Source organism: Thrips palmi, unplaced genomic scaffold (genome assembly GCF_012932325.1).
Source record: "Thrips palmi isolate BJ-2018 unplaced genomic scaffold, TpBJ-2018v1 HiC_scaffold_2, whole genome shotgun sequence".
Taxonomy (NCBI): Eukaryota; Metazoa; Arthropoda; class Insecta; order Thysanoptera; family Thripidae; genus Thrips; species Thrips palmi.
The window spans coordinates 5,981,278-6,008,563 of record NW_023144629.1 but is presented as its reverse complement, the minus strand read 5'-3'; the positions used below and the strand labels follow the sequence as shown (position 1 = coordinate 6,008,563).

General features: G+C 40.0%; 5 protein-coding genes across 10 annotated transcripts; 2 read left to right on the top strand and 3 right to left on the bottom strand.

The window, feature by feature from the left end:
* Positions 1 to 19: 19 nt before the first annotated feature.
* On the bottom strand, positions 20 to 6,522 carry LOC117646956 (heterogeneous nuclear ribonucleoprotein U-like protein 1). Of its 3 annotated transcripts, none has more exons than XM_034388358.1 (13): positions 6,221 to 6,522; positions 4,502 to 5,761; positions 4,311 to 4,423; positions 3,982 to 4,239; positions 3,773 to 3,895; positions 3,571 to 3,699; positions 2,609 to 2,777; positions 1,725 to 2,033; positions 1,548 to 1,623; positions 1,265 to 1,421; positions 1,009 to 1,144; positions 780 to 937; positions 20 to 697 (listed from the first exon to the last, which is right to left on the bottom strand). In XM_034388358.1, the coding sequence occupies exons 1-13, from the start codon at positions 6,354 to 6,356 to the stop codon at positions 506 to 508; spliced, it is 3,216 nt and encodes a 1,071-aa protein (XP_034244249.1). In that variant the 5' UTR covers positions 6,357 to 6,522; the 3' UTR covers positions 20 to 505. The 3 variants fall into 3 exon arrangements, with proteins under 3 accessions (XP_034244249.1, XP_034244248.1, XP_034244250.1); XM_034388357.1 differs by having other exon boundaries at positions 20 to 700; positions 6,221 to 6,519; XM_034388359.1 differs by lacking the exon at positions 6,221 to 6,522 and adding an exon at positions 5,982 to 6,124 and having other exon boundaries at positions 20 to 700.
* Positions 6,523 to 7,032: 510 nt separating this feature from the next.
* Positions 7,033 to 12,739, bottom strand: LOC117647196 (ubiquitin carboxyl-terminal hydrolase 8). 2 transcript variants are annotated; one of them, XM_034388826.1, is made up of 19 exons: positions 12,407 to 12,739; positions 11,876 to 11,980; positions 11,561 to 11,785; positions 11,324 to 11,451; positions 11,087 to 11,243; positions 10,846 to 11,008; positions 10,615 to 10,756; positions 10,259 to 10,530; positions 9,952 to 10,179; positions 9,730 to 9,857; positions 9,582 to 9,628; positions 9,399 to 9,490; positions 9,191 to 9,319; positions 8,873 to 9,109; positions 8,651 to 8,779; positions 8,338 to 8,562; positions 8,120 to 8,253; positions 7,855 to 8,043; positions 7,033 to 7,771 (listed from the first exon to the last, which is right to left on the bottom strand). In XM_034388826.1, exons 2-19 carry the CDS (start codon positions 11,971 to 11,973, stop codon positions 7,675 to 7,677), a joined length of 2,820 nt encoding a protein of 939 aa, XP_034244717.1. In that variant the 5' UTR covers positions 11,974 to 11,980; positions 12,407 to 12,739; the 3' UTR covers positions 7,033 to 7,674. The 2 variants fall into 2 exon arrangements, with proteins under 2 accessions (XP_034244717.1, XP_034244718.1); XM_034388827.1 differs by having other exon boundaries at positions 11,327 to 11,451.
* A 293-nt stretch (positions 12,740 to 13,032) lies between these two features.
* Positions 13,033 to 22,710, top strand: LOC117647197 (mothers against decapentaplegic homolog 4). Of its 3 annotated transcripts, none has more exons than XM_034388828.1 (14): positions 13,036 to 13,381; positions 13,958 to 14,148; positions 14,244 to 14,348; positions 14,430 to 14,604; positions 14,724 to 14,915; positions 15,628 to 15,738; positions 16,603 to 16,884; positions 16,982 to 17,214; positions 17,293 to 17,503; positions 17,600 to 17,840; positions 17,927 to 18,095; positions 18,192 to 18,336; positions 18,421 to 18,551; positions 18,633 to 22,710. In XM_034388828.1, exons 1-14 carry the CDS (start codon positions 13,276 to 13,278, stop codon positions 18,711 to 18,713), a joined length of 2,373 nt encoding a protein of 790 aa, XP_034244719.1. In that variant the 5' UTR covers positions 13,036 to 13,275; the 3' UTR covers positions 18,714 to 22,710. The 3 variants fall into 3 exon arrangements, with proteins under 3 accessions (XP_034244721.1, XP_034244719.1, XP_034244720.1); XM_034388829.1 differs by having other exon boundaries at positions 13,040 to 13,381; positions 14,730 to 14,915; XM_034388830.1 differs by lacking the exon at positions 15,628 to 15,738 and having other exon boundaries at positions 13,033 to 13,381.
* LOC117647201 (probable proline--tRNA ligase, mitochondrial) lies at positions 22,709 to 25,208 on the bottom strand. The gene is made up of 7 exons (XM_034388836.1): positions 24,947 to 25,208; positions 24,691 to 24,868; positions 24,469 to 24,548; positions 24,118 to 24,379; positions 23,844 to 24,034; positions 23,549 to 23,764; positions 22,709 to 23,465 (listed from the first exon to the last, which is right to left on the bottom strand). The coding sequence occupies exons 1-7, from the start codon at positions 25,028 to 25,030 to the stop codon at positions 23,172 to 23,174; spliced, it is 1,305 nt and encodes a 434-aa protein (XP_034244727.1). The 5' UTR covers positions 25,031 to 25,208; the 3' UTR covers positions 22,709 to 23,171.
* A 130-nt stretch (positions 25,209 to 25,338) lies between these two features.
* Positions 25,339 to 27,239, top strand: LOC117647202 (COP9 signalosome complex subunit 5). The gene is made up of 6 exons (XM_034388837.1): positions 25,339 to 25,526; positions 25,733 to 25,897; positions 26,020 to 26,254; positions 26,336 to 26,530; positions 26,612 to 26,833; positions 26,906 to 27,239. The coding sequence occupies exons 2-6, from the start codon at positions 25,734 to 25,736 to the stop codon at positions 27,125 to 27,127; spliced, it is 1,038 nt and encodes a 345-aa protein (XP_034244728.1). The 5' UTR covers positions 25,339 to 25,526; position 25,733; the 3' UTR covers positions 27,128 to 27,239.
* The last annotated feature ends 47 nt before the right edge of the window (positions 27,240 to 27,286 follow it).

Sequence of the window (27,286 nt, the reverse complement as noted above, 5' to 3'; positions counted from 1 at the left end):
TGAAAGTGAAACAAAAATGTACAGTACATTTATATTTAGTCACAAATTTGTACAGTATTGGAAAACAAAGCAACACATAGACAATAAACAGTAAAAACATTCTAATCATTAATTTGATTCATAAAATACTTGAGTGAACCATACATAACTATAATTTAGGGTGTAGGGCTGTGCACACACCTCAAGTTAACATAATTTTTGCGTTGCACACATTAAATTGGCATGATCTTACCAAAACAGTTTTCGCTTCCATTAAGTTCATGTGCGAATTCTTTCACAAAACTAAAATATCGAAGCATGTCTACATAATAAAGAGGTACTGAAGTACTAAAAAAAAAAAAAAATGAGGGGAGGGAAAATAAAAAGGAGAGTTACATCTCGAAACTTGACATGAAGGGACAAATCGACGCTTGTTCATTTTAAATATTCCCAATTTTCTTTTTTATGTACATATTAGTACATACATTATGCAGGTACAGATGGGTTTCTAGACAAGCCACATGCTTCACTTGCTACCATGAGACGTTCCTGAAGCACCTGCTGTGGCTGGGCCTGAACTGGTTGAATAACCATACGAGGAAAATTGATTCCATTGTTGTTGGTAAGGGTCATAGGCAGTACTTGCTGTGCCCACAGTAGAGCTTGAAGTAGCTCCTGTGCCAGTACCAGCAGTGGTAGGAGAGGCTGTGCTTCCTCCCTGCTAAAGAAACAAACCAATTAAATTTGTGACGATTCTATTTATGAGATATCATTTCATGCACATAAGAAATGAAACTTACAGCCTGCTGTCCCCAGACACCATAACCCTGATAATACTGCTGGTTCCAATTATTGTATGAGCTGTTCCCATTTCCATAGCTGTTATAGCCCTGGGTATTGTAGCCAGTAGCCTGCTGGTTGTAGCTTTGCTGCTGCTGATGCGATTGTTGGCCATAACCTGAATAAAACAAAACCATGAATTTCAGAACAGTTACTTGTAACTACTTGGCATTGCATTCTTTGACGCACCCTTCCAGCTGGTGTTGTAGCCTGTACCGTGGCCTTGGCTCTGACTCTGGCCTTGCCACTGTGAATAGTCTTGCTGAGGTTGCTGGTTCCAGCTGCCCCATGAAGAACCCCCAGAACCCTGGTTGTAGCCCCATCCCTAGAACCAAACAAAAAAATTAATAAATGAGCGAAGAGGGAAAAAGGAAATATGGAAGATACATAGCAGTGCTGAAGACCGCTTACATACGACAAATGACAACAGTTGCCACCAACGCACCTTTGAACCTCCTCTGGATCCGTAGCCGCCCCCGCCTCTGTTCTGGTTGTAGCCACCTCCGCGATGACGGTCATAGCCTCCGCCTCCCATGCCTCCTCGACCGCCACTTCGCCACTGTCCTCTTGAATCAGATCGATTTCCTCGGTAGCTATCATTCCTGAAAGAAAAAGAAAGTCACAAGAAAATAAAATTCAAAGACAAGACAATCAACACAAGTTTTCCTCAACTTCAAGATGATTTAGACAAATTGAAAACCCTCTAACGTTTCGATTCGATTCCTCACCTGCCGTCTCTCCAGCCGCCGCCACCCTGCATACCCCGAGGCTGCCAGCCGCTCCTATTTCGGTCATTAGGCCCACCTTCGGACAAACATCAACAAGTATTAAACCACCAACCCGGAGCAGAGCCCAACTACTGCAGCTAAAGCCCATTGAGACTGAGACGTCACGTCACATCTTACCTCGCGGCCGGAAGTTGCCGCGATCTCGGTAGTCTCGGTTGTCCCGGTTGTCCCCCCGGTGGTCCCTGCGGTCCCTGTAGTCTCTGTTGTCCCGGCTAGAGTGCCTCTCGTCATGTCGTCGGTCTCCAGAGCCTGAGCCGCCGGATCTCTCCGTCTTGAACCGCTTGGCTGGCGGTGCCTGCGCCACGATGCCTTTCTCTTTGGCTTCTTCCCTGTACTTCTCCACTAGCGCACGTGCTTCCTCCTCTGGCAGTTCCACGAACACAACTTCAGAGAAGATGTCACCAACCTCCGGTACCTTGAAGTTGGCTGTCAAACCAAGACGCAGGTAAACAAAAGAGCACTCAGACCCTCACAGGGTTATTTGGAAAAATGGTTAGAGGTCGGGGTGCATATTTCTTTGACAGTGTAAAAATGTTTAAATTTTTTTTTTAGAGGAATTAAAAAAAGGGAGAGAACTACTTTAAGAGCATGACTAGCCAAAATAATATCGATCTCATGAATAAATAAAAGAGATACTGAAACAAGTTCAAAAGTTATAAAGGTAAGCAAAATAAATTGCAATATAGACATTGAACAGTTGAAAACAAAAAAAGGAGGAAAGGAAAAAAAACAACAACAATGATCCTTATAAATGTGTAAAGGATTTACAAGACCAAGAACAAAAAACTAGCTAATGTGCACAGAATGCACATTTGAAAACAGGAAAAGACACAGCTCTGCTGGAACCAAATACATAGACCGTTCTAGGAGCAATGTATGACAGTCTAACTTAATTTGCTTCAGCCCAATCAAATAGAGAAAGGAAAAGGAACCCAAAACATAAATGTACACACCACCGGACAAAGCGAACACAGACAGAGACAACAACAAAAAAGACACACCTTTCATCTCGAGCACAGCAGAATCCGGTACATCTTTTCCTTCCTCAGCTTCTCGTTTGGCTACACGTCTTTGGAATTCATCCTCAGCTGGAACTATTACAACAGCTCTTCTCTTGAAGCCATCGAATGACCTCATTTTGCGCCTTACTGCAGATGGGTACACATTGGTCTGTACAGGGAATAATGTAGAGTTTGTGATAAGATATAACGTTGAAATGACTAATGCATCAGCATTAGGATAATCTCCTTCGAAGTCCTCCTTTTCATCAGTTCCAGCTGTCTTCAAATGTTCAGCTTACTAAAAATTATCTTACCTTGAGCCGCATTCTGAGATTTTACAAATACACTTGATTCGTGATAATGATCAAAGACTGATGAACAATTATTTTTACATAAACTTCTCTATTGCTTTCATTATTCATTAACACAAGAAGTTGTCAAAAGTAAAATTGTGTTGTTAGCAGTCTTTCTCACATATTCAACTCACAAATCTGAAGGACTTGTGAGAAATGCATTCAACTCACCTGGTGTGATGAAGAGAAGAGGAGCCTTAAAGAGATCCTAACCATTTTCAGGTAGTGAACCCTTCAGAGTAACATACCTTGCATGAAGAAGGGAACCATAGACCCAAGCATGTAACTCAAAATCAAGACTAACAGCAAGATTTAAAAAGGTCTTATCAGTTAAGAATTCTTATGAGGTTAAGAGTTGAGACTTGAAACTTTGAAACATACTTAATTGATTTTGAGCTACGCTGTGAAACAAAATGTAACTGTCCTACCATTGCATCTGTCCACAGATTACCAGGTCTTAACTAAGATAAAAATTAACTGAATCAAACACAAAATATGGCATTAAAATCGGATGATAAACTGGCAATGAGAGTGGTCAGTGTCTCAATGGGCAAACAGATACAGATTTAGATTAATTTATCCTAAATGAAAGAAAGGAGGCTGACTGACCTGATCCAGAATGTAATTCCTCCTCCTTCGGCCAGCAATTTCAAACAATTTATTCAAGCATTTGGTGCACTTGTCAATAAGTGCATCCCAGCGTCCCGAATAATTTCTCTTGCGTGGAAGCCCCATAACCTGTCAAACCAAATTTGAAGTTGATAAAGCAGAAAGGAATTTTAGTCAGAATAAAATTTAGTGGAAGACAAACCTTCATTTTGTCAATGAGATTATTTGTGCCTAGGATGTTCAACAACTTTTCTGGATTTTCCGCATAGTGATTGTTGGCCCAATAAGTTTTACCACTGCCAGGTAAACCGCACATCATAATCATCTGTAAGAGAGTGGCTGTATCATTGAATTTCTTAACAATAGAGAATAAAAGCAGAAGTTAAAATGCCTTAAAGCCTGTTTCCTTACTTCACAGTCTTCCTTCTTTTCAGGGCGTTTTGGTCCTGCAACTCTGTCTTCAAGAGCAACATTACCACAGAGAGTGAAGCCATCAAGGATAGGATGAGTCGGATCAGAAGAGAAGTTTACAGCAAACTTTACATTTTTAGTCAAAATGTGAGGGAACAAAGCATTTTCTCCAAGGACTTCAGCACTTATTTCATAAGCTACTCCCTGTGGCTCTCCATTAACTGCATAAGAGATGATCTTTGGTTCACTGTCCATATCCTAAACAATAGAACAAAAGAGAGTCAAAAAGTTGTAAAAATAAAACAAAACAAATAATGTATGCTACTTACAAGATAGGCAGTGACAGTATCCCCCACAGAAAACGATGTACCATAGTCCTTAAATTGACAGTTCACACTGCTCTTGCCAGTGCCTCCATACCCGTAAGAAATTTTCTCTTCCCCTGCAAAGGTAAGACCACAATATGAGAACATGTAACTTGTATGTGCACTGACATTACGCGTCAATGAGCAAAGCATACCTAGCTGCATTGATGTTCCCTGGACAGACCAACCGACACGTAAGACATGGGGGTTGGGCTCATCTTCCAGGTGTGTCACATCACAATTTTCTAGGCACTTCACTTCATAACAAACTTTTCCTTTTGAGAAACCATAGGATGCCCGCGCACCAGCCCAAATGTAACCAAAGCCTTGCTGATGCATCGGGGTGGCTGACAAGAAGTTGTCCTTTTCTATGACCAAGTTCAAGTCAGAGTCATACCAACTTAGAAGAACAGCAGATTCGTCGATTTCTGGCTCATCATCCTGCCGTTTAATTTGAGGTGATCTTGATCTTCTAGGGCTGCGGCTTGAAGAGCGACGCCTCTTTCGGTCATTTGAGGACTCAGACTTAACTTGAGAAGATTCTTCTGTTGCATCAGTGTCCATAGGCTCTTCCTTGACTTCAGCACCACTCTGAACAGGATCATCATTGTCAGTAAAACGAGACTTGCGAGATCTTCTTGAGCCATCAGGGTGCTCTTCTTTAACTTCAGACTCATCTTGAGAGGCACCAGGCTCTAATTTCACTTGCTCATTATCTGGGGGCTCTACTTTGATGTCCATAGATTCGGGCTCGGGTTGGGACAGCTCTGTGTCACCTCTCAACAGAATCTCTTCATCCTGTTCTGTAGGTTGTGATGGGTCCGCCCTAAAGTCATAGCTGGAGGACTCTGAATCTCCAACAAGATCGGAAGAGAACGGTTTGGACTCCTCATCAAAGGGATTCGATTTATCTTCCTCAGATACAACAGCAGGCTGTGGTTCATCTTCTTCCTGGTTGGCTGCCTGTTCAGGTAGACTGTCCTGCGGTTCGGATGAACTCTTACTTTCAGATGACTCCTCATCATTCACAATTTGGGAATCATCATCCCTAGAAGCAGTGTCATCAACAGCAGCAACACTCTCTGATGCTTCGTGTATCCTAAAGGGTGGAATATTGACAGCATCATCTTGGACAAAAGCATGAGGAGTACGATCCTCTTCTGCTGGAGGAGCTTGTTCCACCGCAGCGGCTGGTTGTTCTTCTATGGGCCTTGTTTCTTCCTGAACAGGAACTGGTTCCATAGCAACTTGTGAGGTTGCAGGAGTCTCTGCTTCATCAGCAGAAGAGGCATCTCTTGCTGATGTCCGTCTTCCCCTACGAGTCGGTGTTGGTGGCACGTCTTCAGTTTCATCATTACTCTCGAACGAAGCCTTCTGATCTTCAGGTGCTGGTTCTGCCGTACCCATTGTTACACCTGATGGATAGTACCAGAAAAGAACATGGTTAGACAAAGATTTAGACGATTTGAAGAGGCAAACGCAATCGCAGATAATTCTGTTAACGAAAAAATCAGCACTAGCACCAGTTGGTTACAAACATAACCTAGCAGCAAAGAAACAACTACATCGACAATGCCAAACCAGACAAAATGTCAAAGACGCAACAAAATTGCGACAAGGCTTGATATTGCTCACGGATTAGAAAGTGAGATTGAGTAGTAAAAACAGCTTTGCATTTGCACAACAAAACATTGGCCAGCGAAGACTAGGCCGCTTCGCCGTACGCGCCAAACGCAGCTAAAACGCGTGATATTTCACAGAGAGACGGAAGGTATATCCCGCCGAGTTCGACAGAGAGAGAGAGAGAGCAACCACGTACGAGAGCAGCCGAACTCAACGAGATGAAAATGCAACGAAAATAGAGATATTCTCACCTCCTCCTCCCTCTTCCTCAAGGGCCGCTTTCAGTCGGTCGACGAGAACAGCTTTCACACCTTTCGTGTCCAAACCCCGGCTTGCCAACTCCGCCTTCAACTCAACAACCTTAAGTTTGTTCAAATCTCCCAACATTTTGAGGTAGTTAACAACCAAATCGATAATATAAAGTCAATTTTCATGAGATCAGCAGTGGCGGCTGGCTACCAAACTCGCTACTCGGCGTTTTCACCGTGCCGTTTGCCGATGCCAGAATACAAACGGCAATGCTCGCACCTCATTGGTCCGCATCCATTTTATGTCAGGAACGCTCGCCATTTCAACCAATCCCGGCGGCCGTTGCTCGTCTGACGGAACTTCTTTGAGAAGCAGCGGTTGGTTGCAACTTTTTCATTTTTTTCCTCTTCTTTTAGTTGGAGTTTAGAGGTTTAGAGAGTTGAGTAAAGTGTACAGTCAAGAAGTCCCAGATCCCGCTGTGTGTTCGAATCTCGGTGTGTGTTCGAATCTCGGTGTGTGTTCGAATCTCGGGTGAGGGAGGAAGGTGTGTGGTGTGGTTGTGTGAGGGTGGGAAAGGGGGAAAGCCCAAAGTTCGTCATGCACCAGTACTTTAATAATAATCAGTTGAATGTACATATAGTGTGTACATGCTAAAGATATCACATGAAAAATGAGGTGCAATTTTTCTGATAAAAATACAGGTAGCAACACTGGAACCACAATTGCGAGAGAACACAGTACATACACTTCTGCAAAGGTCAAACCTTAAAAGACATCCAAGGAGTTTAAAAAAGGAAAAGAAAAATGGCGAATGTAACAATTGACAAGGTCCAAAGTTTATTAATAAAGTCATTATGTGATCAGAAAAAGCAGAAGAGAACCAAAGACTGTTCATTCACATTGTTTCACACTATAACAGGAATAAAAGCATATTATAACTTAACAAATAATTCATAATAATAAAAAAAATAAAATTGTATACAACAATATTATTAGCACTGAAGAAACTTCCACACTACACCAATCACAGACAAAAATCTCTTGAAATTTATATTTTAAATGATTTTTTCTATAAAAGGCCAGGCTTTTAACATAGACAACCAACTATGTACTAAGCCGCCAGCCTCATGTCCAGACAGCCAGCAATGTCTTACACGATTCCCATTCCAATCAGCCAGGGAGCGGCGCAAGACTGACAAGGAGCAGGCGGTCTTTGTACATAGTTGGTTGTCTTTGCTTTTAAGAATTGCAAGACAGCTCCTTAAGGAATTCTTAGCATGTAACACAGATACTATTCTCTCAGTTGAGAATGGCATGATAAATAGTACAATTCCTAAAATTACAGACTTGAACTTAATTCAGATATTTAGAGATAAACTAAATATGAAGACGTTCTTACTCTTCCACAAGACTCAAGTAGATATTCAACAAATTAGCTAAACAATACACAGTCACTTTACCTCACAGCAGCATAGAATAGAATATAGGCATTAGCTGATCGAACATCTTCTCTTGAAATTTCACTAACATCTTGGTCGTCATACTTGTACCATCTAGAATGAACCATAAGTGTCATTAAAAGCTTATAGGGTTGTATTGCATTCTAAGAAAATCACTTTTTTAGGTATTTCCTTACTTATTTCCATTTTTGCAATATGCTGTATAGTGTCCTCCTTCTAGAGTACCGTAATGGTTTGAGACTCCACAGAGATCATAAACTGTGTGAGACTGATGCCTGTTGGGGGTATATATCTTCATGTCTAAATTCTCCAAGGGAAAATCAACAAACGTCTGACGTTTTTGATAGAACCCATCAGAATAAAACCTGTGAAACATAAAAATAATAGTGGAAGCTGGGTTGTAAATGAAGTCAACCGATGAAAAAACATACGATTAATTACCTTTTCAAATGAATGATAAGAGTTGGCGGCAGCCTGCATAAATCAACTGACTTCTCCGCATCATGGAGACCGTGACATGATTCACATTTATATCCTGCAATTCTTTCTTTACTCGTATATAACCGAAGGCAGTCCTATAAACCCAAATATATTATGAAATCCGTCAAAGCAACAGGACATGCAGAGTACCATTGGACCGTTAGTTGAATGAAACATACCGAAAGGGTGCATCTTGCAGCACTTGGCAATAATAGTGTAAGGTTAGATGTGGGCTCTTCGTAATTCATTGACTTGGCAGAACATGAGCAACACTGGACAGTTGAAACTTGTTGAATAAAGAAACCAGTGAGCATAAAAGACTCATGCTTGCTTCGAAAGATGTTCCATGCATTTATTGCCCCAGTAATGGCATCAACATCAGCATTTTTCTTACTCACGGAAAGCTAAAATGCGAAAACAAGATGCAAAGCCCATGTTAATTATTTTCTAAAAATTATTTAATACTCAATAGTCAGGTGGAAGACAGGATACCTCCTTCCCAAGTTCCTCTTTCTGTATTTTGAGATCATTGTGCAGCCAGTCCATTAGGAATGTTAGGAATTCATGAGCATCTTGTTGTCCTGACCCTCGGAATTGGTCCATGTACTTTCCAACAACAGCCTATAAGGCAAAGACAAAGACAAAATCATAAGCACACACTGTGAGAGCATCAAACAACTCAACAACAGACTTGACAGTTAGAGTCTGAGTTACCTTAAGATCTCGACAAGCAATTGATCGATATTGACCTAACCAGAGGTGGCGAATAACTTGGCCCACTTCTTCGGCAACTTCACCACGGGTTGGATTATGTGGGCTCCTGTTAATATCATCTTTATACTTTAAACTAGAAAAATAGTTGTTGAGGACATTTATATTGCTGATGCATTGCAAAATGGAATTCATATAACATGAATTACCAAGGTTCTTCAGACCTGTTAAACCTGGTTTCTGCAAATTGTAAAAGTCGTTAAGTATTAAAAATATTAAGGAAAAACAAAAGACAGGTCAATATCATAGGGCCAGACTTACAACAGTTCCATAAACTTCATGGAAATTTCTATTGCGGTTCATAAATTCTTGATTTGGAGGTCTTTGAATTAATGGTTTGGTGTTGCGATCAAACTGAGGTAGAGGTTTTGGCTCGGGTTCATGAATTAACTGAAGAAGTGGGAAATAAAACAGAATACTGTGAGTGTTATAAAACTCACTTAAAGTAGAAGGTCACAATCAAGATTACCTGAGCTATATTTGGAGATGATCGTGACCTCTTCAGACCTGAGTTGGCTGAAGGCATTGACAGGTCAGTGTTTGTTGCACCGGTAGGAGTGCCTAAAAGCACAAAAAATACAAATCTTTCAGTGGATGTTCCTTAAACATCAGTATTTTGTTGACAAATTTTTAACATGCGCAAACCTCTCACCTGGGGCTAACCTGTGTTTGACTACATTTGGCTTTTCACTTTCATTGCTAATAAAATAGAAAGAAAAATTAATTGAAACATAAACAAGATGATTATTCAAATAATGTAACTTTGGCTGCCGAATTAATTGTCTCATGGACCAACTCACAAGCTTTTGATTTCTCCAGGACGAGCAGGCACAATGGGTGGTTTTGACACCTCATGTACTTGAGTTGTGCTATTTTCACGTCTCTTGTACTCTTCAAGTTCTTTTCTTAGAGCCTCATTCTCTTCATCCTACCAATTAAAGATGAGATGTAAAATCAAAAAGTTGACTTTAACAATAACACTAGTTACAAAAGACAAGACATAAAATATGATCAACTCATACCTTTCTTATCTGTGAACTTATTAGTTCTTGAATGTGTTCTTTCAAATTCTTCTCATTTTCATACAGTGTTTGTCGTTCCTTGTCAGACAATTCGTTCCTACCTTGCTGCTGTCTGAGTTTCATTAATTCACTTTCAGCAGCCTCCCTGTCTCGAACCAAATTTTGAGCAAGCTGAACGCCTATCAATCTCTTATCTTCCAGTTCTTTATACTTTTGCACAGCAGCTGTCTGTAGAATTAAATCAGACTTCAAAAATATGTACAGTTAAGTAAAACCATAAATATTAGTGTATTTATAAGCTCCAAACCTTGCTACTGCGGTCAATATTGGGTACATGAGAATTAATAGAGGATGTACTTGGCTCTTTAGAGATAAGAGAAGTTGTCTTTTGAGTGGAAGGAACCTTTTTCTCATCCCCAGGAGACACATAACGGTTTGCAGATAATTCTTCATTTTTATTAATATCATACACCTTCTCTTTGCTTGTATCATCTGTTATTATGATATTTTGCTTTAGAACAGGTTTAGTTTCTCTGGAAAACTTTGGTGTATCGTCAATGTCTGGATAGTTGACATCATCTACAAAAGAGGATGAGTATTGAAACAAAATAAATAAATCACAATTCTGCTGTACCATGATATGATATTTCAATGAATACAAACCGATGTCCAGAAGGTCATCCAAAGGCTGGATGGGAAGTTGTGGATTGGCATTTGTACAGTACATTGGATAACAGCTGTGCCACTCCTCAAATCCACCTTCAAGAATAAGTGGCTTGCTGCAGTATGTAACAGATGGATCCCACTGAAATACAGAGAAAAACATGAAAAATGAGTGCTGTTTTTCAATAAACATTTTATGTTGTTTCTCATGGTGTGTAAAGACTGAAGAACCTTAAGAATTATCGTTTGCAGGCGGTGAATGGGCGAGTCATCTTTGAGTTTAGAGCTACTTGAGTACCAGTCCATTAAGACTAGATATTTAACTTGTGTTCGGTTGCTCCACTTCAATTTTGATGGTGGAGGAAGTTTTTCAGCAAGCTTTGCTGCACTGGACCTAACGAACAATAGTGTATTATAGACAGGGAACACACATAAGACAAAAGAATGAAATACAAATGGCCTAGTGCCCTACCCTGCTTGAATTATCTCCTCTGGAATACTGATGCAGCACTCAAAATTTATATGAGAATCAGAAAATTGATTGCGGGGTCTCACATCCATGATGAGGGCATCAGAAGGGTTTTCTTGTAAAATTTTAAATAATTCCCTGGTTGACATGCTGTTATTTTCTGAAACATAGAGCAATTTCAATTAAGAAATTAATCAATCAATGAAGGAACCCTGACGATGGTATTAGAAAAGATCTTACCACCATTTATTTCAGGAGCAGTTGGGGCAGGAACATTTTCAATGATAGAAGGTTCCTCTTTAGAAGTTTCTACCTTCACTTTGCTTCTCTCTAGTGCTGCATTTTCATTATTTTTTAGTTGCTGATATCTGATAATTTCCAGAAACATTTTAATTTAACAGTGGAACACTTAGAGAATCAACATGTACATTTTGTCTTGAAAAGGGCATAAGTTGTACAACTGAAATGCTCTCATACCTTTCCTCCAAACTCTTGTTTAATCTCTCAGCAGATGTAATGGCATAATTCAGAGCACTTTTTGAAAGCTCAACATGTGGTTTCTTCAATTTATAATCATTAGATTTTTGCACATAACTTGTTATGTTGAGATATCTCATAAATAAAATATAACTTTCTTCTTGGTTTCCTTTCTTATCAGCAATTTTAGCAGCTTCAAATAATTTGGGTGCAGATTTACATAATCTGATTAAAGGACCAAGATAAGACATGAGTATATCAGATAACTAATAGTGTGAGCATTTATAATTTCATTGCAAATGAAGTGATACTCACGATACTATGTTTTTGTTGGGGAACTCTTTGTCATAATGTTCTTTAAGGTCCTGCAAACATTTCCCCTTGACAAGGGGCTTCAGTGACGGTGCAGACATAATAGACCTGCAAGGACATTGAAGTAAATAACAAAAATTTGCTGTCTTGTTCTTAAATATAAATACAGTCCACACCACCCTTCACGTAACAATGCGCGGAGACCAATAAATCCCTATAGTTGGAACGAAACATCAACACGAAAATTTAAAAAAATCATGAATACAGAAGTTATGATTGAACACCGATTTCAGATAACAAGCAGAAATAGACATAAGTGACCCATAGAATCAATAAGTTTACGTTACACAGAGGTCGTTCCAATTTCTCCAGATATAAGTCCAAGATGACTGGCAAAGACACAATGTCATATGACCAAACGCATAAGGCGCTAACGCCCTTCTCATATCATTCCATTCATGAATGATGGATGAATGTCACACGAGAGGCTGACACGAACCAACGCTCAGGGCAAGCATTTAACAGCAAACGCACCTCAAATGTGTTTACGTTTCCTCGATGACAGCGCTCGCATCGCACGACGCAAGGGGCTCGTCGTGCCCCCACCGTGACGGTCAGTCTGCAAGACGTTCCTCGGAGGCCAGTCTCCAGCGCGGAGTGAACCGCCGACAGCCTCGGAATCAATCAGCGCCGAAGATAATCGAACACACGATAATAATAACAATATCTTGCTCTTGCTTTTCGGCAGTCTGCCATGTTGGATTGCGCCTTGCTCGCTCCCGCTCCCGCTTTCCAACTCCAACGTTAGGGGAGGGGAGGGGGAAGAGGGGGGGGGCGGAGGTCTTTCTAGAGAGACTCTAGAGAGACCCTCCCTCGGCTAGTCGAGAGCGCACTTTCTCTCTCTAAATCGGGGGATGCCCAATCTGGCAGCTCCCGGCCTTTTCACTCTTTCTTCAGAGAGAGAAGGAAGAGAGCCGAAAATAATTTGTCTCAGATTGAGGAGGAAATGTTTAGAGAGGCTTAAGGCTCTCTAGTCGCCTCCGACCCACGTCCACGACGCTAGCGCCGTGGCGCCTGGGTGGCGCCTCTACGCGACAGTGCCAGAACCCTGGTCATCCACGTGATGATCCATCGGCCAAAAAGACAACAAGCCAAAAAAAAATTACGGCGCCTTGTGCTATTTTCGCGTTGGGCCCTTCTTCCTTCCGATTTAAGCCCAAAGTTAGCCCAAAACAGCCCTTTTGGAGCCCCACTGGAAATCGCAAGGATGACTATTTTGACGAGTTAATGGTCGATATTTGATCACAACTACTGTTTGTTCAACTCATTCTTTCGGTGAAGTGGTGTGTGGCCTGCGACTGCGACGCGCCGTCCGCGGTCCGCGAGTTGGATCGTCTCGGAGTATGAACATCTGCAAGGTGGAGGGCAGCGCGAACTTGGGAAGCAGAATGGTGGGGCTGTCTGGCGGGGGCCACCTTTTCAGCCCCGTGCCCGTGCCGGCCTCGGAAGGTAACTCACGTTAATCCAGTTTCACTCTTAATTTATGTTTTGCAATGCATTTTCTATGGCCGCATCCTTCAGCGAAGTGGGAAAGTGAGACAAAAGTTGCTGCCTCCGGCCTTTTGTAGGTTAGGGTGTAAGATGTTTACATCCCCTTTACATCGGCTGTTGATGTGTTGTTCCGGCTGTGTCGGCTTTTTATTCCAGCTGTTACTTCATCGAGTCTGGTTCAACACGTCTCGTACTTCTCGCTCTTATATTGCTGGTGTTGCACTTTTCGCGACCAGCGTCCGAAAATAGAGGCTCCTTTGGGATTTGCATGGGGCCCCTAAGGTGGACAGTCAAAACAAGCAAATCCGTCTGCCTATTTTCCCACCTTTTTACAATTTAATATTTCTAAGTCAGGTTTTTTTTTTTTACACTAAGGATTAAGATTGTTTAATTGTCTATTTATTTTTGAATTTCTGATGCTTTATCAAATATTAATGTAACAAACCTAGACGGCATCTTAGATAGAAACCCTTCAGGTTCTGGTCCTCCATACCGTTCAAATTTTAAGGCTTGGTCTTTGCATTCCTGTTTTAGGATCGGAAATGCCCGTCTGTCCATCAGATTCTGTCTATCCTGTCCGAGACATGGCAGCGATGAACACAGGCGCCCCTACGTCAGCGGACGCCTGTCTGAGCATTGTTCACAGTCTCATGTGCCATCGTCAAGGAGGAGAGTCTGAAGGCTTTGCTAAACGAGCCATTGAATCTCTGGTTAAAAAACTCAAAGTATGGTATTTTTTTCCCATGCACTTATTTTATTGACGTGTCCAATTATTTTATAATGCCTGCAATTTTTCTTTTACCCTCTCAATGTTTTTTAGGAAAAACGCGATGAACTTGACAGCCTTATTACGGCCATCACAACAAATGGATCGCATCCAAGTAAATGCGTTACAATACAAAGGACCCTTGATGGTCGCTTGCAGGTAGGTGCCTATTAAAAGTTCTGAACTCATTTTACCTAGATGAAGACATCCGATTTTAAGTTGTTATTGTCCTGTCTTAAGGTGGCTGGAAGAAAAGGGTTTCCACACGTCATTTATGCAAGAATTTGGCGGTGGCCTGATCTTCATAAGAATGAACTGAAGCATGTCAAGTATTGCCAGTTCGCCTTTGATCTGAAATGCGATTCAGTTTGTGTGAATCCATACCACTATGAACGGGTTGTTTCTCCTGGCATAGGTGAGTACTTCTCATCTAGTCTTAAAAACTTCTCTCTTCAACCTTATTTTATGAGGTATGACCCTTTTTTGAGCAAACCCATGGGCAGTGCTATACCTTAGCACTTGCCTCTCATTGAGATATAGACATGTTTTCAGACTTGTCGGGGTTGACTCTCCAATCTGGACCTAGTCGTTCAGTGAAGGATGAGTACTCTGCTGGTGTGATCGGCCTTGGCGGAATGGACATGGAAGGTGAAATGGGCATGTCTCAGACCATACAGCATCATCCTGGGCAGTATGGAATGCCTAGCATGCCTCCTCCACAGTCTGGTCAGTATCTATTCATGATTTGATTAAAACTTAACACAGCACATTAGAGTTGTAAAATAAATAAAAGCTCTTTTGTCTTTTGCTGTATGCGTGCTTTTAACTAAATGGATGCGGGTTTTTATAGAACTTTGTAAATTAAAACTTTCCTTGACTTTCCACTAACTTCTAGGGGCATGCTGTTCCTAAGCTGTAGTTTTTGTAAAATTTGTAGAGATGGGAACAGACTCACGGTTTTGAAGGTTGTAGCAAGAGGTACAGGTTGCATTAGGTAGCCACATAGTGGTTTTGAAGAGAGAGAAAATAGACTTACTAAGGTGCTTTTGATTCATTTTGCGTTCAGTGCTCTTGTCTTGGCAATATTCTCATAGGTACTCATGCCAAGTATCAGCAATGTGAATTTGAAAGAAAGTGAACTATCTGTTGCTTGAATAGATACAGAAGAATCAAACCAAAAACACTGTTAAAAAAAAATAGTAATTTTAAAATGTTGACATGAAAATCTCAAAATATCTTGTCTTACCATTCCTTCACTTATTCCCTGTAAGTGGTTGGAATATTTTTCTTGGTTTGTATACTTCAGCATCTCTAGACATTTTGCAGTACGTTTTCAGTAGGCCTTTCCTTTGCTATTTTACTGCTAGGAAGTGCGAACTGGAATGGAGTGTCGTGTGTGCTTTTAGAGTGCTTGCCAGCATGTCCTCTGGTCCTGCAGGTGAGGGTGGTCAAGCTGGCCTTCTCTTCAGCCAGGGTCGCTTGCCTTCAAAGATGGAGGCTCCAGACTATTGCCCCCGATCTTCCTGGCTACCTTCAAGAATGGCCCATCGTAAGTTCCCTTACCTTAATGTTAATCTACTCAAGGCGGACAGCACCATCAATAAGCCCACTGAGCTGTTTCACTATTATCAGTGGTACAGGAACATTTTTGTCAAATCGTTTGGTGCTCTTATACCCGTCTTTTTCTCTTCTTTGTTGTTTGTAAATCTGCACTGCAACATGATTTTCCCTGCCTTTTTTTTCTCCCTCCCACCTTTCCCCTTTTTTTTTTCTAAAAATAGAAAATTTGTAATTGATCTCATGCAGACTCCTATGTTCTATTGGTTCTGAGTCTGACAACTTAACAAGCGCTTGGCAAAATTTCTTCCAACTTCTATTATACTTCCTCCCAGTAAACCACAGATCTAACTTGAGCAATAAGTTCCTAATCATATTCAAGGCTGCTTAAATATATTCGCACAATGTGTTTGCTTTTTACTATGTACAAAAGCAAAAGGTGCTGGTAAACTAGTAACACTTGTTAGAGTGGTGTGGAAGCTTCTTATTTTAGCTTCTTTCTCTCTGTTATGAGAGGGAAGAGGTGAGTTTCTTGTTTAAGGCATGTTCTTGTTGTTAATTGAAATTCCATTATTTTGCCTGAGAGTTGGTATTTCTCTTACTAGTAGCTAGAATTTATTTGCTTCATGTGAAAATACCACTGCTTTTTCACCAATTATTATTTTAAAATAAAAATTAAACTGATCCTCTTCACTTTATTACTGAATAGTACATGAGTGGTCAGTGTTTCTTAAATTGTTTTTTTTCCCCCTCATTGTATGGATTTTTAAAAATTTATTTTGTAAATTTTGTATTATTGTGCATCAGAGGACTAATTTCTTTTTTAAGCTCTAACAGTTGATTTGCCCATTTTCAGCTGGCTACCAGACTCATCCGGATCACAGTGTGGTCTCGCCGTCCGCGAGCGCTCTGGCTTCAAGCTCGGGACTGCGTCCGGCTCCCCCCGGCCCATCCCCCTCCTCACTGGCGGGCAGCTCGGCCGTGCCTTCCGGCTCCATGCTCTCTCCACCCCAGCCAGGCCTGCACAGCCAAGCCATGCAGACTGGCTCCTCACAATACTTTGCTCCTCCTGACCAGTCTCACCAATCAGCAGCGTTGTCACCAGATCCTATTCAAGCTGGTTTAGCATCGAATATTGGTTTGTTTCAGTTTTTAGTGCGTTTTACTTTCATTTTCTGTTCCACACAGTATTGTGTTCAGTTTATCAATTATACTATTTTGTCTTTGGAATTCAGGTAATAGTCAGACCTCTATCGCCCCATCCGCTATGTCCCCTCCTCGCATGCATCAAAATGGCTACAATCCTGTGGCTACCCAGAGTCAACAAGCACAGTCACCAAGCTCGTCAAGTCACGCTCAACAACAACAATCTCCACCACCGCAAGTGCCTCAAAATGCTTGTCCTGCCCCTGTGCCTGTTGTTTCTCAGTCTCCTAGTCAAACAACTCAACCTGGACAAACGCAAGTGGTAAGAAATTTTTGATCTCATGAAGTTGTTTTTACATGTGGATTAAAAAGTGGATACTCATTAAACACACTTTGTCAGGCCTGCCAACCCTTGCAAAGTCAGTCACAGTCAGTGCAGCCAGGGGTTCAGACTGCAGCTGCCCAATCACAGACTGCGGTTGGTCAGCAGGCAGCAACTGTTACAACACAAGCCTATGGTGGAGCGCAGGCATCATGGAGGGGCAACAGCACCCTCACATACACACAAAGCATGCAGCCTCCAGACCCCCGTCACCATCACAGCAGTTTTTGTAAGCATTTTCAGAGCTATGCTCTAGGTATATTCTTGTAAGTAAACCATTTGATTAGCTGTCCTCAACCTAATTTTGAACATGTGGCTGTTTTAGGGAACCATGGCACCCAATCTGTATCAGATTCTATGGGCCTCCTGTCACCCCAGCCTCCTCCTGAATATTGGTGCTCTGTTGCATACTTTGAGCTAGATACACAAGTTGGTGAAACCTTTAAAGTACCTTCAACTTGTCCGAATGTTACTGTTGATGGTTATGTTGATCCCTCTGGTGGGAATCGATTCTGTTTGGGTGCTTTAAGCAATGTGCATCGAACAGAACAGAGTGAAAAAGCAAGGTAAGTTCTTAGAAGAAACTCATAAAACTTTTTATCTTCAGTCCAACCGATGTTCATTATAATCTGTCCAATGTTTTATTTCTCAGACTACACATAGGAAAAGGTGTGCAGTTGGACCTCCGCGGTGAAGGGGACGTTTGGCTCCGTTGTTTGAGTGATCATTCAGTGTTTGTTCAAAGCTATTACTTGGATAGGGAGGCAGGGCGAGCCCCTGGTGATGCAGTTCATAAAATTTACCCTGCTGCATACATTAAGGTGAGTGTCGGTAAACTTACCCATGAATTTCTATGCATGTAAAATTTTCTGTTCCTCTGCTCAAAAGGCCTTATTACTGTTTGTCTCTGTTTTCAGGTGTTTGATTTGCGTCAGTGTCATCGGCAGATGCAGCAGCAGGCTGCCACAGCACATGCTGCTGCGGCTGCTCAAGCTGCTGCAGTTGCGGGTCACATTCCAGGTCCACACTCTGTTGGTGGCATAGCACCAGCCATTAGCAAATGTGAGTTGACTCACAGTGGTCCTGTCTCAGCTTTACAAGAAAAAAAAAATGGGAGTACAACTGTTGTGTTTCATGTTTTTGTAGGTTTGAGCGCTGCTGCTGGCATTGGGGTAGATGATTTGCGAAGACTGTGTATCCTTCGTTTGAGTTTTGTCAAAGGATGGGGGCCAGATTATCCTCGAGGGTCAATCAAAGAAACACCATGTTGGATAGAGGTAAGTTGGTGTCTCACTGAATCCTTCTGGAAGTACTGTATCAAGAAGCTGTTGTCAGTTAATTGTTTTGTGTGTCTACAGGTTCATTTGCACCGGGCTCTTCAGCTTCTGGATGAGGTTCTGCATACAATGCCCATTGATGGGCCGCGCGCGGGTGAATAATAATAATATTATTATTATTAACCATTTACAAGACTACATAGGACTTTCTGACCATGAATACGCCAGCTTTAATTTGGTTCAAGAGAAACCAACCATTTTACTGTATTTCTTCCTATTCTTTACCGCACCCTATCTGAGTTGTATGGGTGGAAGACATTTGATCTGCCATTAAGGCAGCATTTCATGATTTTGATTTGTTTTGCTTGAAATATTTTACCTTTCATACCAACATTAATGCCTAATAATTCAATTTTCATAAAGTGGGTTATAAATGCTTTTATTGTGATGGCTTGTCACTCAAAGCCAGTTGGCATGTGTCTTGCTCAATATGGTCTTGAATAATCTTATTTAAAGATACAAAAACTCTTTTAATTGCATGGTTTTCTCTTGCATTCTGGTTGTTCCCTTTGCGATGATCTCTATAGGACTTGTTCTCAAATTGACACCTTTTTGCTCTTCCAAATTTGAAAGCCAGCCATATGCTGTAACTTCTAGGAAATGACTAGTTCCAGTGGTTTGTCAAGTTATTTTGGCTAGTATTAAGTACTCATTTGTATGTTCTGTGTCTAAAGTAAGAATTTGTAGTGGGTATTTGCAAGTGTAAAGTGCATTTATATGTAACTATCCACAATTTTATAAAATTTCATTGAGGGAATCATATTGAACCTAATCTATACTTGTTTGAATTTGTGTATCAATCATATATTTACACTTCTTTATATATTTTACTTGCGAATGTGCTAGTAGATGTTTTATTAATCATTATGGTATCTATTCTGTCCAATTTAAACTCTTTATTTTTCAAAGACTGTACTGATGTCTTGAATAACTAAATTTATGTGTATCTAGTAGTACTGAGGACCTATATGCCCCTGACAGGAAAGCAAATCCCTTGTAACTCTTTGATATGCATTCACTAAGCAGGGTCTGCATGGGCATATAGTTCTATAAATGCATAAAGGGATACTTCAATTTGTGTATTATATTTGATATTTAGCGGAAAAAAATTCTTAATAGAATTGGTTGTACACAGTGACCCCTGACCTCTTGCTTGGACTGTTTTGTTTTGTTGCCAACATTTGGTTGGCTGTGCCAGATTGAGTCGTTCTTGTTATTGATTAATTCTTAACATCTTTGATTTGGTTGCTGGTTTAAGTTCATATCATTTGTGAGCTAATCCAGCTGGAGTAACTAAGTTTATGTGTAACTTCTTGTTTTGGTTGCTACAATTGTTCTTAATTTTAGCTTGGTGCCTATGCATAGCCTCAATTATTTCATCAGTAACATCGTATTGGTTACGTATCTGAATGTATCTGAACTCAAGTTGCTGCTCCTGTTTTCTGTGAATTCTGATTGCAAGTCCATGGTTCGGGCCGCGCCCCGCTGCTCCGTGTCGCAACAATGAGATGTCATGATGTCCTTGACCAAAACACAGTCCCAAATAGCAAAAGTATCCGTTGGTGTATTGTAAGACTGACTTGGCCAGTGTGGCGAGTGGAGGAAACAATGTTAAAAGTCATATGTTCGTTAAGACCAATATCCCCCACCCCAAGTGTCATGGCAAGTTTTGATATGTGTTTTATTAATTGGTAAAATTTGTATTAAGAATCCTCATGACATGAACTTTTCCTCTAAAATTTAAAATTTGTGCCAATGTATTGAAATGTTGATCTCTTTGGAGAGGTCATTCTGCAAGGTTATTAATTGCACACATCCAACGTCATCATGTTAGTAAGGCAGACAACCGATTTGGACTGAGTTGAACAGGGTTACGAACAGTTGTCGGGACAGTTAAAACTTGTATGTTCTAGCTTTTTTCAAACATTTTTACTTTAAATTTGAAGACCAAAGAACTGAAGTTTTCCGTAATATTTTCATGCTGTGCCCATGTTTCAAAAGTGTAACAGTGTAATCTGGATGCTTCTCTGCATGTTTGCCAAATGTAATGCCTAGCATGCATGACTGATAAATTTATTAAAGTGTGTCCTTCTACTGTCCCTGCAGCAGCTCTTTTGTCTGAATGCTACTTTTTTTAAATGTGTGATAAGATGCGGAAGCATGAGCTTCAGTATTGTCTGTCTTAAGTATATGCGAACTTGTTGGTGCTGTTACTTAATCTGTGTGTAAGTAGTTTCTTAATATTGGGCTGGTGTGTGCGTTTTGATGTTACAGAACGTAGGTTATTACATTTATGTAACAAGGACTGTATTTGTTTGTGTAAGTGGTGTGGCAAGACAGGTGGGCACCATTCTCATTACTTTGAGATTAGTAGTTACTTTGACAAAGTCCACATCACAAATGCGTTTTACTTTTCTTCATGTGCTTTCATTGGGCTGTGTGTGCAAGATTGCGTGTTGCTCATTCTGTAGTGTTACATGTGCAAGTTATTATAAGTGTAATGTGGTCCCTACATTAATTTATTTACGTAGATTGCATGGCGTTGTATTGGTGAATTGCTTGAGAACTTCATATATTGTGTGTGCAATGAAGGCTTTTGGCTTGCATCAGCATCCTCCTTTTTTCCCCTTTAACTTACCTATGCTACTAAACCAACTATCTATTTGTGTGAAGTATGTCTCTGTATGGAGAACATCTGCAACATTATTGTACGCGTACATCATTGTCTAGCATAGGTGACTGGATGATGTTTTTTAAGATACCTCTTTTCATTGCTGATTTGTGAGTGCCTATCACTCATTCACTTTATATATGTGGGTTCATTTGTCTGTTTGAGATTTGTTGAATATTTTTTACGTGTTTCTTGAACTTATCTAGAAAATTTAAATTCTGACTTTAGCGTTATGTTGATTGACATTTGGTAAATTTACTCGTCAGACCAGTTAAGTTACTTATGTGTTTTTTCTAAAAAACAAAAACTTTCTATAAAAAGAAAACTTATTCAATATTTATAAATGTGAATTTTTATAATCATTGTTTTTCAAAATCTTTGAATGTCGTGTATGCAATTTAACTGATTGTTATACAATAATTTTTACAACAGAATTTTATTTTTTTGAGTTAAATGATTAGGACATATATTTTCTTGTACTTTACTAGAAACTCACTCGTTTCCTTGTGCTTGGTTGTGGGCATCTGGCTTGTTAATCGCTGGTGTCCCGACCAAACTAATGGACAGGCAGTACCAAAAAATCAGTTTCAGTATTATTCTGAGTTTTGCTGCTCCTGTTGCCCTGTTTCCTGTTTTTCTAAAACAGTTTCTACCTCCTATTATTTTGTTCTGTTTTTTAAAGTTCAATGCAGTTGTGGAGTTAAGTGTGTGTGCTACAGATATGTATGCTACTTGACCCTTTTTAGAGAGTTATTATTTGAGATGTCTTTTGTTTGAGGTTGATGTAATCCCCTATTTTTATTCATGTTGATCTCTGTTTATAATTTTTTTTCTTTGTATCTGTGGAAGTTTTGTTAAATTTTAGTTGAGTTGTCTATTAGTTTGTTCATGTCTATGCATGTGACTGTAAATACATTAATATAGGAGTATTTGATATTGTAAGTTAACTTGAAATATTCAGTGCATGTAAACATAGAACCCTTTCATTTGTTTTATGAAGCCACTCTTTGGTTTTAGTTTATTTATGTTTGTGGACATGGTTACCAAGTTGATATGGCAGCAGCCCTCTGAGTTATCCTAGCCTTCTTTTTGACTGACTGGACTTCTGAGTGTTTTGCTGCTTTGCCTCATGGCAGCTTAGATGAGATAATTTTCCATGTTTCTTAAAATATTTTTTTAATTTCTGCTCTTGTATCGCATGCATTCAACTCAAAACATTGTGATAATTTCCTAACTTGTTGTATATAATTTTCTGGGTTGTTAAATCTGATTGGTTTGAGAACAATTTGTCATTTACTATTTAGTCAAATCTGTACCTACTTGTTTTAAAAGAAAATAATTTTTGTTTTGTTTTGCTACCGCGCGGGCGAGGAGCTGAGGATAATTCATCGGCACAATAAAACCATTTGGGACACTTGTCCAAGAATACCTTGTGAAAATGTATATATTAAACAAACCTTATCACAATTATCCACAATCCACATACTGTATCACATAGTATTGAGGTAGCTGCTATATTCAGATCTGAATCTGCATGTGGAAAGACATAATGAGCGAACTGATCCTCAGGAAACCTGTTGCCATCAGCTTAAAGTTGTTTCCAGAATTATTTTTTTATCACACTTGGCCAGTGATTGATTCCTTTAAAACCATTGTACCTGTTTGACAGGGCTAGTCACCAAAAAAAAGGGAAGACAAAGGGAAGCCATTCTGTTGGAATTGATTGAACTTCAAGAGAAGCTGCCAAAATTCAAGAAAGACCATGCCCATAGCAACCCATCACTAAGGATTGCATAGATTTGTCATTGGATATAAATGTGGCATTCATAGTGAAGTGGACCAGTTAAGATGACAGGGATAATGAGCGACCATCAATGAATGCTTCATAGTTATATCTGTGGACAGTATTCTTTCAGTCGAGATGCTAAAGACCCATCTGTCCATTCATACTCTCTATTGTTAACAAGGTCAATGACCTCAAATCGAGGGATATCCTCAACAGCCTTCTTTCCAATTACAATAATTAAAGGGTAGCCACTGCGCTTAGCTTCTGTTATGCGACGGCCAATAGATAAATTAGTACGATCATCAACAATTACATCATTTTTGAAAAAACTATTACATTCAATAGAATCATAAAGACCTTGGGTCAAAACTGATGCAGCTTCCTCTTTACTGCCATGCTGTAAAAATTAATACAGGGATCAGATAACAATTGTAGCAGCAGCAGAAAGAACACTTAATTCTGTTGTAAAATTTCACCTACTTTAGGAGTGATAATGCAAGCTTTATAAGGAGCTATGCATAGTGGCCATCGCAGTTCTGTTGGAAGTGATAGAGCTTCAAGAGATGCAGCCAAAATTCGAGAAAGGCCAAGCCCATAGCAACCCATAATTAAGGATTGCATAGATTTGTCATCGGCTATAAATGTTGCATTCATAGGCTTTGAGTACCTTGTACCAAGAATGAATGTATGCCCAACCTGAAAGTTACATCTTTGTAAGTTATGCCCTGATATGGAGCAAATACAAATGTTCCAATTATTTATTATTGTGAATTACTTCAATTCCAGCCATAGTAGAAATATCAGTCGACTGGCAGTGAGGACATGAATCAGATTGAATCTGCAGAAGGGATGCATTGGTAGGAACGTTGCATGCATTACACTGAATAATCCGCTCTTCTCCTGCCTCACATGGATAATGAAATTCATGTGACATAGAACCTCCCATCATTCCAGAATCACCTTCAACTAAAATAGCATAACAGACATTTGTTAATAAGATTCAGAAAGCGTTTTCATGATATTAGCAGACAAAGACATGATGGACAAACCTCTGACATACTTGACACCAAGTTCTTGGAAAATTCCATTGTACGCCTCTGTCACTGATTCATATGTTTTGAGAGCATTCTCAGCATTTGCATCAAATGAATAGAGATCTTTCATGACGAATTCTCGAGTTCTCAATAGACCAAAGCGTGGTCTTGGCTCATCTCTGTATTTATTTGAAATTTGATACAAAAGGAGAGGAAGGCGTCGGTATGATAGTCTTGTCCCTGCAGCCAACAGCTCAGTTATTGCTTCTTCATGTGTCTAAAACATTAAAAATAGGCTTTTAGGAAATAATTATTGGGGCATGTTTACATAAAAATGTAATCAAACCAAAGGGAAATTATACTTACTGGCCCTAATATGTAGCGTTTTTTATGACGGTCCTCAAGAAGAAAGAGTTCACTACCAGCTTTTGCTTCTTCCAAGCGACCTTTTTGACAAACATAAAATTTAAATGCATATAATTTAAAACACACAAAGTGATGTTTGATCGATGTTAGATTGAGAGTACAATTTCTCAAATCTGTTCCTGCGGAATAAAGGTTGTACTTCAAAAACACTCGAGTGCATACCTGACTGTTCCCAGAGCTGGTCAGATGTGAGCGTTGGCAGTAAGATTTTTTGCGCACCGACCTTTTCCATGTACCGATCAACAATATTTTCGAGTTTCTTTAAGGCTCTCATTCCAAGAGGCAATAATGTATACAGACCAGTAGAGGTGGCCCTTATGACACCTTGCTCCAACATCATCTAAAAACAGACAAAGCCGCATGATAACTAGTCATATTAAATAAGGAATCAAACAATATTGGAACGTCACACACTTACCCGCTGGCTTTTAATAAGTTGTGAATTTTGAAGAGACTTTGGTATAGGGGCTGTCGGCTGGAACAATCTTGTTACTCGATTCATGGTGATGTTGTCTTCCGTTTGAGATGTCCAAATTCTAGCGGTGCAATGTGCGTCACAATCTCAAGTAGTCAACATAAATAATGACCAAGCGGAAGACGCATTTCTGAAGATCCACAGTACTGATTTTGTTGTCTTTGCTCTAAGCATTCCTGGAGCGACGTGCTGTTGCTTGCTGTGCTGCGGTAGCAGCAGCAGAAGCAGAAGATAACAAAACCTAGCCTCGGTCTCGTTATGAAAAATTTGTGCAGTATCTCAAACCCGTATTCATATTGAATTTATGAGAGTGTGCTTCATTTTCATTTTCTTGCAGTTGGCCTCTTTCCGGCCGAGCGCTGAATGCTTTGTTTTGACGTTTTGATACAAATGGTTTGAGTTGCGTTTCCCATTCCTCTGCAACGTTTTGACAGGAAGGTTTCGTGTTTTGCAGCAACCGGGAAGCTGGAAAGGTGTGAGAGCTAAGCCGGTCACATTTGGGCGCGATACATAACCTAGTGAAGTAGGTATTTTCTGGCTGTCATATTTATTAGTCTTTCTTATTGTGTTGAAAGGTATCCATCAAAAGACTAAAAACAATGTACTCTGCTTTTCTCAAAAAGAAAATTATGTTTTGTTATTGTGGTTTATGTGTTCAACTATCCAACCGACTGTCGTATTGTTTTGTGTCAATGATGCACAATTAATTGTGTTGTTTCTCTTCTGCAGAATGGCTTCAGGGCCAAGTGAGGAAAATCCTACTCAATCTCAAATCGCTCAGAAGACATGGGAACTATCCAACAACATTGAGACCATATCATCCACAGATGAAATTTATCGGTATGACCGGAAACAACAACAAGATATACTTGCTGCAAAGCCTTGGGAAAAAGAGTAGGTACCTTTAACTGGATTATATGATGGTTGATGTTATCTGCCAATATGACCACTACTTGAATGTTCTACTTTACTTCATCCATTTGTATCCCAATTGGAATAATATTTTTCTGTTCCAGCCCACATTTTTTTAAGGAAATGAAGATTTCTGCTCTGGCATTGTTAAAGATGGTAATGCATGCTCGATCTGGTGGCACCCTTGAAGTGATGGGATTACTTCTAGGGAAAGTTGATGCAAACACCATGATAGTCATGGACTCGTTTGCATTACCTGTGGAGGGTACTGAAACAAGAGTTAATGCTCAGGCCCAAGCTTATGAGTACATGACTGCATATATAGAGTCTGCTAAAACGGTTTGTGGGAACTCCATTCTCTATCTGATCTTATGTTTATGTTATGTCCATGCATTTGATTTTGTTGTTGGCTTGTTTCAGGTTGGACGACTTGAAAATGCTATTGGCTGGTATCACTCACATCCAGGCTATGGCTGTTGGCTCTCTGGAATAGATGTCTCCACTCAAATGCTTAATCAAAATTTCCAAGAGCCGTTTGTTGCCATTGTCATTGATCCTGTGCGCACAATTTCTGCTGGCAAAGTTTGTCTAGGTGCTTTCAGAACATACCCTAAGGTATTTAAAAAAATTCGTGTTAGTTCTACTCCTTTTCCTCCACCTGTTTGTCTTAGCATAGCCCTTTCTTGGTTGTTGTAGGGATTTAAACCAGCAAATGAGGAGCCTTCAGAATATCAAACTATACCCTTGAACAAAATCGAGGACTTTGGTGTGCACTGCAAGCAGTACTATTCCCTAGAGGTGTCATATTTCAAATCTGCTCTTGATCGAAGGCTTTTGGATTCACTTTGGAATAAGTACTGGGTCAACACCCTTGGATCTAGCTCATTGATCACAAATGCTGACTACACTACTGGACAGGTAGGTTTTTCCGATGATCAGTAATCTTCATAGCCAATCACATTCCTTACATCTGTGCTTATTTGATTACAGATTCTGGACTTATCAGACAAGCTAGAACAGTCAGCTGCACTTGGCCGCATTGGTCATTGGATGCAAGATCCCCATGAGAAGCGCTGTGAAGACAAGCTAATGAAAGTAACTCGTGACAGCAACAAGACAACAATAGAAATCATTCACGGTCTAATGGCTCAAACTATTAAGGATAGATTATTCAATCATGTTGCACCTGGTCCTAGTGGTTCAAATAACTAGTGACAATTAAACAAACCTTTTCCTTCCATCAATATTTTGATGTGTAAATTTATGATCTTCGTAAATTTGCTGTAAATGAGTAATTGTTTGTTATTAAGTTACATTGGGCTCTTAAGTCACTGTCCTTGTAAAACTGATGTGTTGTATGTTCGATATTTA